This window comes from Idiotropiscis lumnitzeri, chromosome 2, assembly GCF_059441095.1.
Source record: "Idiotropiscis lumnitzeri isolate Australia: NSW breed Sydney's pygmy pipehorse chromosome 2, RoL_Ilum_1.0, whole genome shotgun sequence".
Taxonomy (NCBI): Eukaryota; Metazoa; Chordata; class Actinopteri; order Syngnathiformes; family Syngnathidae; genus Idiotropiscis; species Idiotropiscis lumnitzeri.
The window spans coordinates 7,239,616-7,253,446 of NC_142392.1; the positions used below are offsets into that span (position 1 = coordinate 7,239,616).

General features: G+C 44.6%; 1 protein-coding gene across 5 annotated transcripts in view; it reads right to left on the reverse strand.

The window, feature by feature from the left end:
• Nucleotides 1–152: 152 nt before the first annotated feature.
• Nucleotides 153–13,831, reverse strand: part of sbf1 (SET binding factor 1) — a 32,934-nt gene continuing 19,255 nt past the window's right edge. For 4 of the 5 annotated variants that reach the window (XM_088288224.1, XM_088288223.1, XM_088288221.1 and 1 more), the window contains 27 exons: nucleotides 13,338–13,450; nucleotides 13,047–13,196; nucleotides 12,888–12,956; nucleotides 12,571–12,732; nucleotides 12,225–12,490; nucleotides 11,309–11,481; nucleotides 11,157–11,230; nucleotides 10,444–10,636; nucleotides 10,202–10,329; nucleotides 9,945–10,120; nucleotides 8,892–9,028; nucleotides 8,500–8,707; nucleotides 8,231–8,427; nucleotides 7,964–8,101; nucleotides 7,797–7,892; nucleotides 6,973–7,047; nucleotides 6,348–6,520; nucleotides 6,071–6,247; nucleotides 5,727–5,828; nucleotides 5,468–5,653; nucleotides 5,237–5,363; nucleotides 5,027–5,157; nucleotides 4,095–4,442; nucleotides 3,361–3,566; nucleotides 2,980–3,067; nucleotides 2,714–2,845; nucleotides 153–2,137 (listed from right to left, as the gene is read on the reverse strand). In XM_088288224.1, the coding sequence (XP_088144350.1) occupies nucleotides 2,039–2,137; nucleotides 2,714–2,845; nucleotides 2,980–3,067; nucleotides 3,361–3,566; nucleotides 4,095–4,442; nucleotides 5,027–5,157; nucleotides 5,237–5,363; nucleotides 5,468–5,653; nucleotides 5,727–5,828; nucleotides 6,071–6,247; nucleotides 6,348–6,520; nucleotides 6,973–7,047; nucleotides 7,797–7,892; nucleotides 7,964–8,101; nucleotides 8,231–8,427; nucleotides 8,500–8,707; nucleotides 8,892–9,028; nucleotides 9,945–10,120; nucleotides 10,202–10,329; nucleotides 10,444–10,636; nucleotides 11,157–11,230; nucleotides 11,309–11,481; nucleotides 12,225–12,490; nucleotides 12,571–12,732; nucleotides 12,888–12,956; nucleotides 13,047–13,196; nucleotides 13,338–13,450 (4,124 nt within the window). In that variant the 3' untranslated portion in view covers nucleotides 153–2,038. The remainder of the gene's footprint in view (nucleotides 2,138–2,713; nucleotides 2,846–2,979; nucleotides 3,068–3,360; nucleotides 3,567–4,094; nucleotides 4,443–5,026; nucleotides 5,158–5,236; nucleotides 5,364–5,467; nucleotides 5,654–5,726; nucleotides 5,829–6,070; nucleotides 6,248–6,347; nucleotides 6,521–6,972; nucleotides 7,048–7,796; nucleotides 7,893–7,963; nucleotides 8,102–8,230; nucleotides 8,428–8,499; nucleotides 8,708–8,891; nucleotides 9,029–9,944; nucleotides 10,121–10,201; nucleotides 10,330–10,443; nucleotides 10,637–11,156; nucleotides 11,231–11,308; nucleotides 11,482–12,224; nucleotides 12,491–12,570; nucleotides 12,733–12,887; nucleotides 12,957–13,046; nucleotides 13,197–13,337; nucleotides 13,451–13,831) is intronic. The other variant, XM_088288222.1, reaches the window with a different exon arrangement.

A 13,831-nucleotide genomic window follows, 5' to 3' on the forward strand; every position in this document is an offset into this window, starting at 1 on the left:
GAGCACCCCGAGAGATTCAATTGCATGATCAACATGGAAGGAATTCATAACCAAGCAACCACATTTCTGGAGCTAACTAAAGACTTGTGTGATTTCCCACTTGCAACACTTTTACGCATCACAAATATCGACGGATAAAGGCCTCCTCGGGCTTCATGTGTCAGACATTTATTTCATCTGCATTCTAGCAACGGTTTGATCCAATCAGCCATTAAAAAAAAAAAAGTAGCCCACTGGCTTTCACAACACACATTTCCACTTTTGCATCAATGGTGGAAACTGAATAAGGACAACTGTGTTTAAAAAAAAAAGGGGGTTTACTTATACAGTAAAAAAAAAAAAAAACAGTCACATTAATACAGAAATAAACCAATGGCACATTGAATTCCTAGATTTTAAAACGGGTGCTTGAGGAAATTTTGCAAAGGGAGAAGTTAAATAAATTACTACTATAAACGTTACATACAAATCTGAAGTAGTATGTACAAAAAAGGGGGTAAACACCCCCCCCAAAAAATGAAAAATCTACAATAAAAAAAAAAAAAAGACAGGTTCAACAACGACAGCAGTATATATTACAAAGTGGGGAAGATGTTTTAACGCGCGTGTGTGCGTGTGTGAGTGTGTGTGTGCAAAGGAACAACACAGATGAACGAACGGGTGATGAGTTTCAGGGATTATACTCGTGACGAAAAGAATTTGTTAAAATCCATACAGTTACGTATCACTCAAGATTTGATCAGAAAGCCAGCCAAATATGTTCATTTTTTACACCTGCGTTGCCTTCAGGGTGCTTCATTTTCATGGGAAATCACAAATTTAAGTCTTTGACGGACCTCGCATGCATGTTTTGAGAATATGGCAGGAAGGAAAACCCACCCGAGCATGGGAGGGGAGCTGCTAACTCAACATGGGAAGTCCGGATTCGAACCCAGAAACGTGAGGCCATCGTGCTGCCCACATCCTGAGGAATATCGCCACTTAAATAGCGTTTAAACAAATATTTCACTCAATTTTTGCAAGTTTCAAAGCTGATCTGAATTTCATTTAAAAAATAAGGCCTTATAAACCACACCATCAATAATTCAGTTTCTCACTCAAGATGTCCCACAAGGTTCCATCCTAGGCCCTCTCAATTTTCATCATCATCATTTTGAATATCTTCACATCCTCATTAGATTTGTGGGGTGAGCTGAAGCCGAAGACAGCTAGCTGACTTGGTGCATGAGGCAACGACAAACAAACATTCTCACTCTCATTCATGTCTATGGACAATTTACAATCTTCAATTGACCTAAAATACGTCTTTTTTTTGGAATGTGGAGGGAAGCTGAAGAACATGCACTCAACACAGGAAGCCCGGATTCGAACCCAGAGCCTCAGAGCAAGGCCACTACATAGTCCGCATCCTGAGGAAAGCTCAAATCGTCTTAACTGTTCAAACAAGAGATGTGGTGGGACCACCAACCAAACGCATTCAATTTTGCCTGAGTTGCTTTCAGGGTGTTGCATCTTTTGTGGGAACTCTGGAGTTTCAGTCAAAATATGTCAGGGGAGGTAAGTTCCATAACGCAGCTGTCTGTCTTTTCCATCCCGTAATATCACTTCGATGTCCTTTACACGTTTGTTTATAGTGGTTAGTGTAAAGGGAAGGGAGCTTTTGTCCACTTTGTAAACACTCGCGAGGAGATTCTGATGGGCTTTCACAGTATATCTTTCTTGAGATTGTGGTGACATAGACAAAAAAAAAAAAAAAAAAGATTAAAAATCCTTCATGAACAGTTATGGGTGGTCCCAAAACGGGATCCGGCAGCTCCTCCGTCATTCCTCCCCCTGAGTTTTTTTTCTAAGTAAAATCTGGAATTAGAGGAGGGGGACTAGGGTTAGTAAGGAGAGTCAGGAAGAAATCTTCATGCCGGACGTGGAATGGTTCCGTGTGGTCAGACAGCGGCCGTTTTTTTTTTTCCTCTCCCCATTTTCTTCTTTTCTACCAAAAACACTGAGATATTGCAGTTCATGAGTCTGGGTCGCCTCCCGTCTAGGCGTCTGACAGGCAGCTCTGAACACTGTCCATCCACAGCTGAGCGTTGTGGCTGTCCTGGGCGCAGAAGTTGTATACTCGTTTGGTGGTCTTGAGCTGGGGGTGGTGGAGGACGGGCGGACAAAGATCGGGATTTGAATATTTTATTTGAGTTTTAAGACTTCAAAAAAATTGGAAGTTGGTTACAAATGAAATAATATTGAATATATAACAAAACTCACAGCATATATTCATTATCGTCTTAAAAAGTACTAGTAGTACTGGAAATTACTGAGCAGGGATAAGTAATATGTATATTGTATATAATAACGCCCCCTAGTGGCCAAGACATGCACACCAGAAAGAGCCACATAATGTATTAAATTAAAACAGTAAATAATTTGATTATTTAAATTCTATTTAATGATGTTATTACTGTTTGTGTATATATATAGTATATTATTTTTTAATATACTACGGAATAAAAAGTGTTTCTTAATTTTAAAATATCCTGATTATTTTTCCAGTAAAATGCATGTACCATAACATTTTAGAAAATAAATTTTGTTCTTTTGTTCCCAATTAAAAAAATATTATTATATATATATTTATATATATATATATTTATTTATTTTTCATTTGACAACAGTAATTAGCAAACTTGGTTTGCCGTCACATGCAGGCGGGACTCACATCGAAGAAGGCTTTCTCCTCAATGTTTTTGGGCGCTCCCATGGTGGGCGTCCCCAGAATGACAGACTCCACGTCGGCCAACTCGATGACGCCTTTGCACTCTTTGTCCTGCCTGCTCTCATAATATCGCAGCTGCGTTACACGAAAAAGAAGAAGAAAAAAAAAAAAAAAAAGCACATTACCGCAAAATGAGTCCATAAAAGAACAGACTTACTCAGGACTGCAATGACTCAACTCTATTGTTGAATTATTTGTTCCATTCCTACCTGATGTTTTGTCTTGTCCAGCACAAACCACCGTGGTTTCCATGGCTTCAGCAAAGCGCCTTTCTTGAATAAAATGCCTTCGAAACTTCTAACGTGACACAGTAACAACACATGTAAAGCCACAACTGCTCAGGACCACAATTTCAATGGGCATTTAGGTCATGTTAAACAAACTTTTTTTTTTAACTATTTAATTATTACAGTATGCTTTTATAAAGTATAATACTACAGAATGTTGTATTTCTTATTAAAAACACATTAATATCAGTGGTTTTAAGGGCGGTGGAACAGATTAATGGCATTTCCATTCATTTCATTGGGGAAAGAGGATTTGAGATGTGACCGCTCTGCATTTTTTGCAGCATTTATACGCATACACACCTGTTCTCGCTCTCTGTACTCTGGAACTGGCTGTAGAGCGTGCTGGTGTTTGGGCGACCCGCCACAGGTGTGGAGGTGGCGCTGGCCTCGCAGTCCAGGCCCAAGTTGATGGAGGAGCCCACACCGCTCTCCTGCAGATAGACACCCTGGGAACGCCGCTGGTGGCTCAGGTTGGAGGACATGAGCAGGGAGCTGGAAAATGACGGCTAAGAGAGGAGCAGGAAAATGGAGTAAACATATTGATATGATTTCAAGAAGAAAACAAGCAAGAAAAATCTGAATATCGATGCAAGGCAGAGCCTTTAAAAATAAATTCTATTAATTTATTTTTAATAAAAAATAAATAATAATACATAATAATAAAAAATAAATTCTATTAATTTATTTTTAATAAAAAAAGAAATAATAATATAATACACAAAAATAAAATCTATTAATTTAGTTTTAATAAAAAAGAAATAATAATATAATACATAAAAATAAATTCTTTTAATTTAGTTTTAATAAATTAGCAGAAATTTCCAAAACGTTTTTGGACTTTGCCACGATGGGTAGTGTGCAGAACTTTGAGGAAAATAAAACCATTGAATCCAATTTGGATTAAGGCTGTAAAAAGAAAATATGGGAGAAAAGTCAAGGGCTATTATCACGACTGTTGATGGATGAATTGACATTCATATTCAATGGTTTCGACATTCTCAATAAATTGGCAATTACAAAAAAATTTCTCTCACCTTGCTCTCCAATTTGGTCTCGTTCCTCTGAGCAGCCTTGACCTTATCCCACGTGTCCTTCCACTTCTCCGACGCCTGGCCGAGCTCGCCCTCCAGCGCCTGCAGGTCCTGCAGCAGCTTGGTGATGGCGTCCGGCAACGTCTTGCTCAGGCTGTCGTAGCACGGCCACACGGCGCGTCGGCGCGACTTGGGGGCGCCGCTGTCGGGCTTGTCGGGCGCCTCCTCAGACGCTGTCCTCTCCTGGCGACCCCGCAGCTCCCAGTCGTACGACGGCCCCTCTGAGAGCGTTTCCTCCATGTAGTAGTCCCACACTTTCAGGTTGGAGATAAAGGTGTACGGCCGAAGCACCTGTGCACAACATGAACACCACTCATGATGCATCAGTTTCTCTCACGCAACCCTCACATTCTTTGCGAGGCAAATTTGACCCATCAAGCTATGCAAGCTATAAAAAAAAAAATACACTTGGAAAATGACAATGGCAACTCCAAGTGACAACAATAAAAGTTTCACCATTTTGTTTAATAATGAAAAATAGGGATGAACAATTAATCAAATTCAAATTGACATTGCAATGACGTGGAATCCAATTTTCTAATCGTAAAGGCAGGAATTAAAAAAAATAAAAAATGAAAAAACTCACGCTTCATTTCGATCAGTTGCTAGATTTTATTTTTATTCAGAATGTGAACAAAATTACATTGTATTGTATTTCCACATTCCACAGTCCACATTCGCAGATCATGATTTCATGAAACGTTTACTTTGGACTATTGTCATAATCCGATTTATCATTACTGAGTTTTTTGCCTAAAGTATCCAAAAATATTTTGACTAAATTACTCAATCAATCGATAATCGGCAGGATAATCAAATGGAAAAATATTTCATAGCTGTGGCCTTATATGTAAAGGTAAGAGAAGTGCGCCAACCTCATAATCCTCCGGCGCGAACATGTAGTTGAAAAAGATGGGCGTCTTCTTGTTGAGCCGGTCGATGTAGTCCCACACGGACTTGCACACCTGAGGACTTCTCCTCTCACCTTTTTCCTCATAGAGGACCCCTGCAAACAGCGTCAAACTTAAGTCAAACGAGAAAGGAGCCAATGAAAACCTGCTATTAGCCATGACTGAAGATGCTACCGAGTTCAATGCGCTCGTAGTCCGAGTCAAGCAGGAAGGTTCGGAAACGGTTGGACACGTAGTGATAGGCCAAGAACTTCAAGTAGTACTGGCTGAACTCGAACTCCATGGGGAACTGCAGGTGGATCTGAGGAAGGAGGGATGCAACAACAGATTAAAGCAGGGCACAGCAAGTCCGATAGGCTCCAGCTCACCCGAGCATGGATGAAAACATTTTGCTAAAATACGCACTTGATGCACACAGTCAAGGAACTGCAGGAAGACGGGTGTGAACCCGCTGCTCTGACTGCCTAGCGTCTGCGCGCCGCGGTGGCTGAACCGGTGGCCAAACGACAGCCACTCCTTCTCCACCAGCAGCCGGAAGCCGTCGAACGTCCGGTAGTAAGGGTCGGACAGCAGCTGCACCAAGGACACCACCTGAAGAGCCAACGCGTCGTTCATGCGTGAGCTTGCAAAGGTCGTGACGGGTTCGTTTACAGAACTTCCAAACCTGGGTGGTGACGTCCCAGCCGTCCTCCAGGCTGACCATGACGGATGATCCCGTGTCCAGCAGTTCCACCACCAGGACGGACACCTGCAGCACCCTGTGCAGCTACCCACGCAGGCACACAAACGCACATTTTATTCTTTAAGCTTGGGATTTGTATCGCCAAACATTTTTAAATCAGCACAACCTCCTAAACGTGGCGCTTCCAAAATCAATTTTTTCCCCCCATTAGCATTTCTGTTTAAAACAAGCCAAATTCATATTTTTGTAATACAGAAATTCAATTTGTTTCCAACTTCTGAGGTTCCAGTGTCACAATCGTGCAAGTTCTCCAGGCTAGAACATACCAGCGCCATCCATTCCGACTCTTCCAGGCAGCGCAGGAAGTTAGTGCTGGAATCCGAAGAGGCGGAGCTTGGCACGCAAGCCTTCATCAGCTTCTTGAAGCTGTTCTTCACCTGCCGCACGTCGCATACCTCGATGGGCACCACCTCCCATTGCTGAAAAGAGTCCTGCTTCCCGCCCTGAAATCCAAAACACGCATAATGAGTTTCAATAAAGCAAAACTGCTTCGTATAGGATGTACAAATGGACTTTTTCTTGTCTTTAACCACGACTTGTCACCTTGAGCTGGGCCTTGTCGCCAATGATGTAGAGGTAGGCCCTGTGCTGGCGCAGGAACAACGCCTCGCTCGGCCCGCCGTTGGGCTGCGGCGACTCTTTCCCGGCGAGGCGCGTCCCCACGTCCGGGTTGTAGGCGCTAAGACGCCCGCTGCCTCGGATGCTCCCCCATTTCCCTGGCACAGGCAAACAAGAAAATTGCAACACGAAAGCAGACTCTTACATAGAATCAGGAACCCTTTGATTTCAGTCAGGCACGCAGTCGTTCAACCTAATAGCCATGCTGCTAAAAAAAGGGAGAAGTTGAACGAGAACTACCCGAAAACCAGTTTGCTACATGTAGCTTGATGCAGCGCTTGCCGTTGGACAAACAGAAGAATCAAAAGTGAAACGACAACGAGGACGCTGGACAGTAGAGCTGCAGTGGCAGCATGCGCGTGCACACACACACACACACACACACACGCATTCACAGCAGCAGAACTCTGATTGACACAAAAAGTAACGAAGAGACCATTAGTCCAGAGTTACACAACACTACCAGGGACGACGCCAGACACACGGGCGATTCTGTTCAAGAGATTTGATTAGTTGGACGGGAGGTAGTGGTGGGCGTGCCCTACTGTACCTCTGGTAGAGTTCCTGGCCTTGCCAGACACTTTGGGCTGAGAGAGGGAGATGACTTTGGCCCTTTGACCAAGAGCTGAGGTCAAATGACAAAAGTAAAAAAAAAAAAAAAAAAAAGACCATTGAGCCTCCTTGTGGTGCAGTCTCAAACTCTTTACACACCGCAGGTCCAAGTTCCTGATTCCGATTTAACGCGTATACAGTGGTGCCTTTCGATACGAGTGACCTGACTTCACTTCACAAGAAGCAACAGTTTGGGAGATAAGGAATGTCGAGAATGGTGTTAAACCCCTTGAGCAACAAATATTTGAACACAAGAGACACACATAGACAGAAAATACCACAAAACGTCCTCTGAAACTCTCATTTGTTTCTGAATGAGTGCATTATACTGCCCCCAGTGGTCAAGACGGGCACAACAGAAGCAGTAACAATGAATTGAAGCATTAAATCATGTTAACTATAATGCTTAAGACGACCATGTTTTTTTTAAAGGATGGGCAAAATTTGTTGTTGGATGTTTCTGGGACACGTGAATGAATTAAATGCATTCGCATTTATTCCATTTATTGAGACACAGGTGATGACGGAAAAAAAAAATCTTTAGTCAAGGCACCACTGTATGTCAGATGTGTGTATTTTTCACGGCATTCTCATACATATCACATGCTAATATTTTTCCGATTACTCAAATTGTATCATTTGAAAGCCAAAATAAATACAAAATCGAAATTGTGTCACTTGAGCCACACAGCGTAAATCAAGCCTTAGTTATAACAGACTGGATCGGCAGTAAACTTGCGGCAAAAAAACGCACGCGCCTACCTCCTCTGCTGAACGTTCCGGGCACGTCCTCCTTGGCACCCATCACTTGCTTCATCAGAGCGCCGATCTTCGGCTGCCGCAGCTTATCCGACGAATCTGCGGAGACAAGCCAACGGTCAGCTCTGGGAGTGAGTGGCTCATGGAATCTCATTTTGAGTCGCACCTACCTGAAGCGCTCATGTGGGTGGAGGTGAAGCCGCTGAGCGTGTTCCTGCCGCTGCTCTCGCTGTAAGAGGGCATGGAACTGATAATGGCGTGCAGGTATTTCTCCTGCTCCAGACTGGTGGAGTCCGCCTGGGAGGGCACTGCATGCAAAAACACAAAACTGAATAAAGCAATTTGCTAACATCTTTTTTGGACAACTATGGCAGCAAAGAAGGAGGAAAAAAAAAATCCTCACTCAAGCCATTCATCCCGTTTCCTAAAAGAATTACCTGAAGTTGGGGCATTGGGAGATTTAAAAAAGCCCACCACGCCTTTTGCATGGAGGCCCGCCGATCGCAGGAGGACGGCTTTGGTCCGGGAGTTCCGCCAGCAAACCACCGGGAAGCGGTTCTGCCGGTAGCAGCGGCAGATTCTCTGGATGGTGGAATCCGGGATGCTCTGCGGGACGATGAGCAGGCCGGGATAGCTACGACGCAAGCACACTTGCTCAAACACTTCCGTGCGCACGTGAAACCTCGGTGCGTTGCGGTGCACATACCTCCTGCACACCGTGTACATGCGGTTGACGGTGGAGATTCGGAAGGGCTCGTTCTTGGAGCGGGTCAAGCTGTTGCTTAGCGTGCCCAGGCCCATGCGCTGGTAGTCGCGGCAGCACGCGCGCTCCACCACGTTGCTCATGGTCTGTCTGTCTGAAGAGCGCATGGTGGAGGACAGCGTAAGGGAGCTCTGCTCCACCTCCTCCGAAACTATGCCCAAACAACAAAGGTTAGAAAATTACAGACATTTTCAATGATGGAGACTTTCTATAGGAAATTACAAGGCGGTTACAAAATTGAATTACTCATTCGCTACCATTGACGGATATAGACGTACTTTCATTTTACCTGGGCTGGCAGTGAATGAGTTAATGAGGATCGAACTGAGGCATACCTGAAATTTCATCCTCATCCAGCTCCGACTGGAAGCTGCTCCTGTTCTCCCAGGTCGGCGGAGAGTATTTCTTCTTCGTCACATACTGCCGGTTGATGGTCCGCTTGGCGCTCTTTACCAAGTTTTTGGAAAGTGTCCTGAGACAAGGAAAGATGTCTTTAAATTTCGGTTTCGGTCGATGAGTCATGACCGGCTCACAGTTCTCTACCACTTTTTACCACTGTTTAACCACAGACCTTCCACAACGTGGCGATTTTTACAAAAATAAATAAATCATTAATAGGAATTACTATTTGCAAAGTGCTTTTATTTCTGAGAATCTGTGGAAGAACACATGAAGCAATTTAAAATGTATATTTAAAATTTTGAAGTTATTTCAAAATGATAAAAGTTGAAATATATCCATCCATAGATCATATAAAGCAGCGCAAAAGGAATTAGATGGACAATATTCCTTTAGCGCAAGGGTTGGCAAACTTTTTGATTGGCGGGCCACAATGGGTTCTAAAATTTGTCAGAGGGGGCGGACCAGGAGCCGATGGATGGAGTGTTTTGGTAAGGTCACCTCATTGGAGAAAAAAAAATACATTTAATTTGAAATGAAAGTGAACAAAAGCATTACAACAAAATATCTGTGTTTGACACGCCAGAGTATTTAGAAAATCAAACATTAACAAGGTTTATTCATTTGATTTTTTTCAAGCTCGGCGGGCCGGATTAAAACGTTTAACGGGCCGCATGTGGCCCCCGGGCCGCATTTTGCCCACACTTGCCTTAGAGGGTTAAAACCGCTAGAATTTTGTTGTAGCTAGCAAGGGGTGTGATAAATCCCACAAATTGAGATGACATAATTGTGAGTATATTTGATTCAAATTTGATATTCACGATGCAGGACAGCCCCCAAAAAAATACAGCGCTGATTTAGTCAGTATGAATACGCCTGATTATATGACGTGAGCAGCTCAAGGGCCTTCCGCCCCGTTTGCAGAAACGTCGTCCTTGAGTGAAAACACCATCGTTCTTTTGCAAAGAACGCAAAACAGAAGCACATACTTGAGTGACTGGTTCTTGTCCTTGGTCTTGTGCTCCACCACCAACTTGCCGCTCTGACCGACGGTGAAGGCGAACGTTCCCTGCACGTGCTGAGGGTAGCGCAGCTTGTGCATGTGCTTCCTGAACACCTCGGCCAGGTCAGCCGCCACCTCGTCGTCGAACACGATCTTCATTAGCTAAAAATGGGCAAGTGTTAAAAGTCAACTCAGGCTCAACGTGAACCTTCAGAAGGAAAGTGAACTGTGGTTCAACGTTACCTGGAAAGTGCACGACCGTAACTGCAACCCCTCCTGAACAAACTGCTCCATGGGTAAAGTGACAGAAATCCTCTTCTCCTTGGTCAATGACGCGATGGGGAAGGAACGAGTCACCACCTGCTCGCCCACTGCAGGAAAGTAACATTTAAAAAAGCCGCTCATTTGCCACGCACACAGCAACCGTAACTATGAACAAAACGAGTCCGATTTGCACAGCGCACGTGTACAGTGTCGTCCCTCACCCAGCGGGTCGGTGGGCGTGCCCTTGAAGATGAGCCGGTAGGTGGTGAGGAAGATGGCGCCCTCCGCGGGGAGCAGGGGCGGGCCTCCCATCATCCCCGTGGCCTCCTCGCGCCCGTCGGGGATGAGGTAAACGCGCATGCCGTCCATCACCAGCTCCTCGCCTGCCAAAAGGGTCGGCCTCAGCAGCTTGGGCTGGGTGGAGAGAACAGAGAGGGAGCGAGACAAGGGCGATTAATGACGCTGAAGCAGGAAGAACATGAATGAGGGCAACGGATGACAGAAAAGCAATCATGCATTGTGCCACTCCTGGCATTATCCATCCAATTTTTGTTGTCAATTCTTAGCTACAAATATGCAAGAAATGACTAATAAGTGTATGTTCGATATTATGATCACATCCATTTTTTTTTTTTTACATAAATTTGGCTAACACGGAGCTCCGCCCCCATCCCTCTCCATCACACCAACTGACGGCACCCTTCGAAATGAAGGCACGCACGTTAGCTCAAGACACGGAAAACGGCACACCAGGGGCGAGCAAACATCACCCAAGCATGCTTTGCTCAGTCGCCCTTTGTGAGTCACAGACATACCTGGTGTGACACCGCGGGTCTGAGCGGTAGGGATTGGCGGAGAGGGAAGTAGGCGGGGCTGGCCGGGCTCGCTCCGCGTGGGCTTTCTCCAGTGGGGCGTAAAAATAGGAATTGGTTACCTTTTGGATCGGCGGCAGTCGTTTACTCTCGCGATGGACTGCGTCTAACGTCTCGATGTGCATCTGAACGATATCTGCAATTAAACGGCAGAAACATCAGCATGGAAAATGACACATTTGTAACACAAGTTATTCAATGGGGAGAATGATACCCGGTATCATGGTGTGAAGTGCCTTCAGGTGCTCGTTGGTCACGCCGCTCTCATTGCACACTTTGTCCACGAAGCGGTTGATGAAACGCACCACCGAGTTGGCCACGTCGGAGCTCTCGGCATCCTCGAAGCCGCTCTCGGTGTCGTAACTCTCGGCCATGCTCCCTGCAATACTGCGAGACGAAAACAAAGAGGCGTTGATTAGCAATGATTCGGCTAATACAAAAATGTTTTTATATTTATAATTATAGTAAATTATTTTTTATGTTTTTTTTTTTTATTTTTAGATTGTTTTATTATTTATTATTGAATTGTTTAGCATTTTATATTTTAGTTTAAAGATGTTTATAACCGTTGCTGCTTTCGAGGTTTTTTATTTTCTTCTGTTTTTGTAAAGGAGTCAAGGGACGAGTGCACCTGCTCTTTTATTTATTTTTTGCTTAAAATAATGAAGTGCATGAAGTGGGAAATACAACGTTAAATATCTGAATTATTATATGAATCCAAAGGTGTCATGGTGAGTTAACCAAATTCTTCCCAAACAGAGCTATTTGAGTCATCTGGTGAATTTTTTTTTCTAGTTTCAATATCGCAATGTACATCGCAATCCCCCCAAAAATCGCAATGTCAGTTTTCTCCAATATCGTGCAGCTCCAATAGGGAGTATTACAATTTTAATTGCAGGTCCATTTTACATACCAATATTTAAAATTTGATTAAAACCCTTAAAATAAACAAGAAACTTATGTTAGGGGGAAAAAAAAAAAGAAAAAAAAAAACAACAAATGCATGCCACAAGTATGACTGTGAATCGTTAACTCCTTCACGACCAGCCCAGATGAAAAGAATGCAACTTTCTGACGTCTATATCCGTCAATGGCAATGAACGTGTGAAAGGCATTGATGCCATTCCTACCTGTTGGTGACGTAGCTGTTGCTGACGCTCTCCACGTCCCCGAGCCCGGTGCTCCTGAGCAGGCGGTTCTTGCTGGTGTCCAGCGGCAGCAGCAGGTAGCTCATCCTGTTGGCGTAATGAATGGCCTGACTGAACACGGTGCTCTCCTCCTTCTGCATGCGCTCCGTCTGCATGTCCTTGCCGAGCGTCGGCCACAGGCGGCTCTGCTCCGACGCCAGCTCCAGGGCGCTGATTTCCCGCCCGCCCGCTGATCCCTCCGGCTGCTCCTGAGAATAAATGGCATGAATGATGCGTCATTATAAGATCGTGAACGAGCCGTTAATTGGCGATTAACGATCATACTCACAGTGTGGTTGTGATGCTCTCCGTCCTCTGTCTCCAGGTAAAGTGCCCTTATGTGGTTCTGGACGTCGCTGTAGAACATGGCCTCCCAGAACTGCATGTTGGTCCACACCGTGTGCTCCTGGACGCAGCTGTACGCAAACTGAGTGATGCCTGCCCCTAATTTCTGTCAGGCCGACAAAGACACCACAGGGACAATCCACATGAGATGGTGTGAGGCTTTGGTCAGTTAACGCATTGACTGCCATTGACGGCTAAAGACGTCACAGATCCATTTTTATTCATGTAGTGAATGAGTTAATAATAACGATAATGTGTTACCCTGCAAAAAGCCGTGACCAACGGGAGAAGGGCCGCCGCTATGCCATGTTCATCCATATGCGAGCAGTCCTACGGTGAAGAGAATATGATGCTTGCGATATGCGTAATGGTGAATGCTGGCCATTTATAAATATTCTTTTAACAAAATTAGTCGCACACCTGTAAGGTGCAGTTCATCATTCGGACAACGTAGTCAAACTGCTGGTCATCCAGCACAGCCCGGTTCTGTAAGACATGCTGATTGAGCTCCTGGGTCAAACACACCCGAGCTGCCCGACCCTTCAAAGCCCGAAGTACAGCTGGCATCAGCTGCAAAAGGAAGGCACAAAGACAAAGACTTCACTTGATTTTCAGTTTTCTAGATCAAAATAGAACAAGGCACACTGCAAAGCCGCTTCGCACAATTCCCCAAACTGAAAAAGTTCACTTTTGCCAATGACTCATTCGTACCTTCTTGGCCTCCAGCATTTTGTTCTCAAAGATGTATGTGATGCAGTTCCGGACAACCTCCAGCCGACGGGCACTGTTGGCCATCACGTTGCTGTTCCGGTCCACCATGTCTCCTGCGGAAGTGGGGCACACGTGAGGCTCATTTATCACCGTGGCACTTCAAAATGAAGCCCATTAAACACACGCTGACACAGGCGGGGGGGAGGGGGGCGGAGTTGGCGGCAGGAAGTGCTGATGAATAACTTACACTTCTAAGAACTTTAAAAGAAGGGGGTGGGGAGTCTTTTTTCCATTTAAGTCAATTAAATCCTCTGAGGGCCATATATTGAGAGAATATGACGCAAACAGTCAGAGTCTTAACTCATTCACTGCCATTGACGGATAAATACGTCAAAGATGCATTTTTTTCACTCGGCTGATGGTGAATGAGTTAAGAGTACTGTGCATCCAATGAGCTGATTTCAGCAAAGCATGCTATAAATCAAATTAAATCC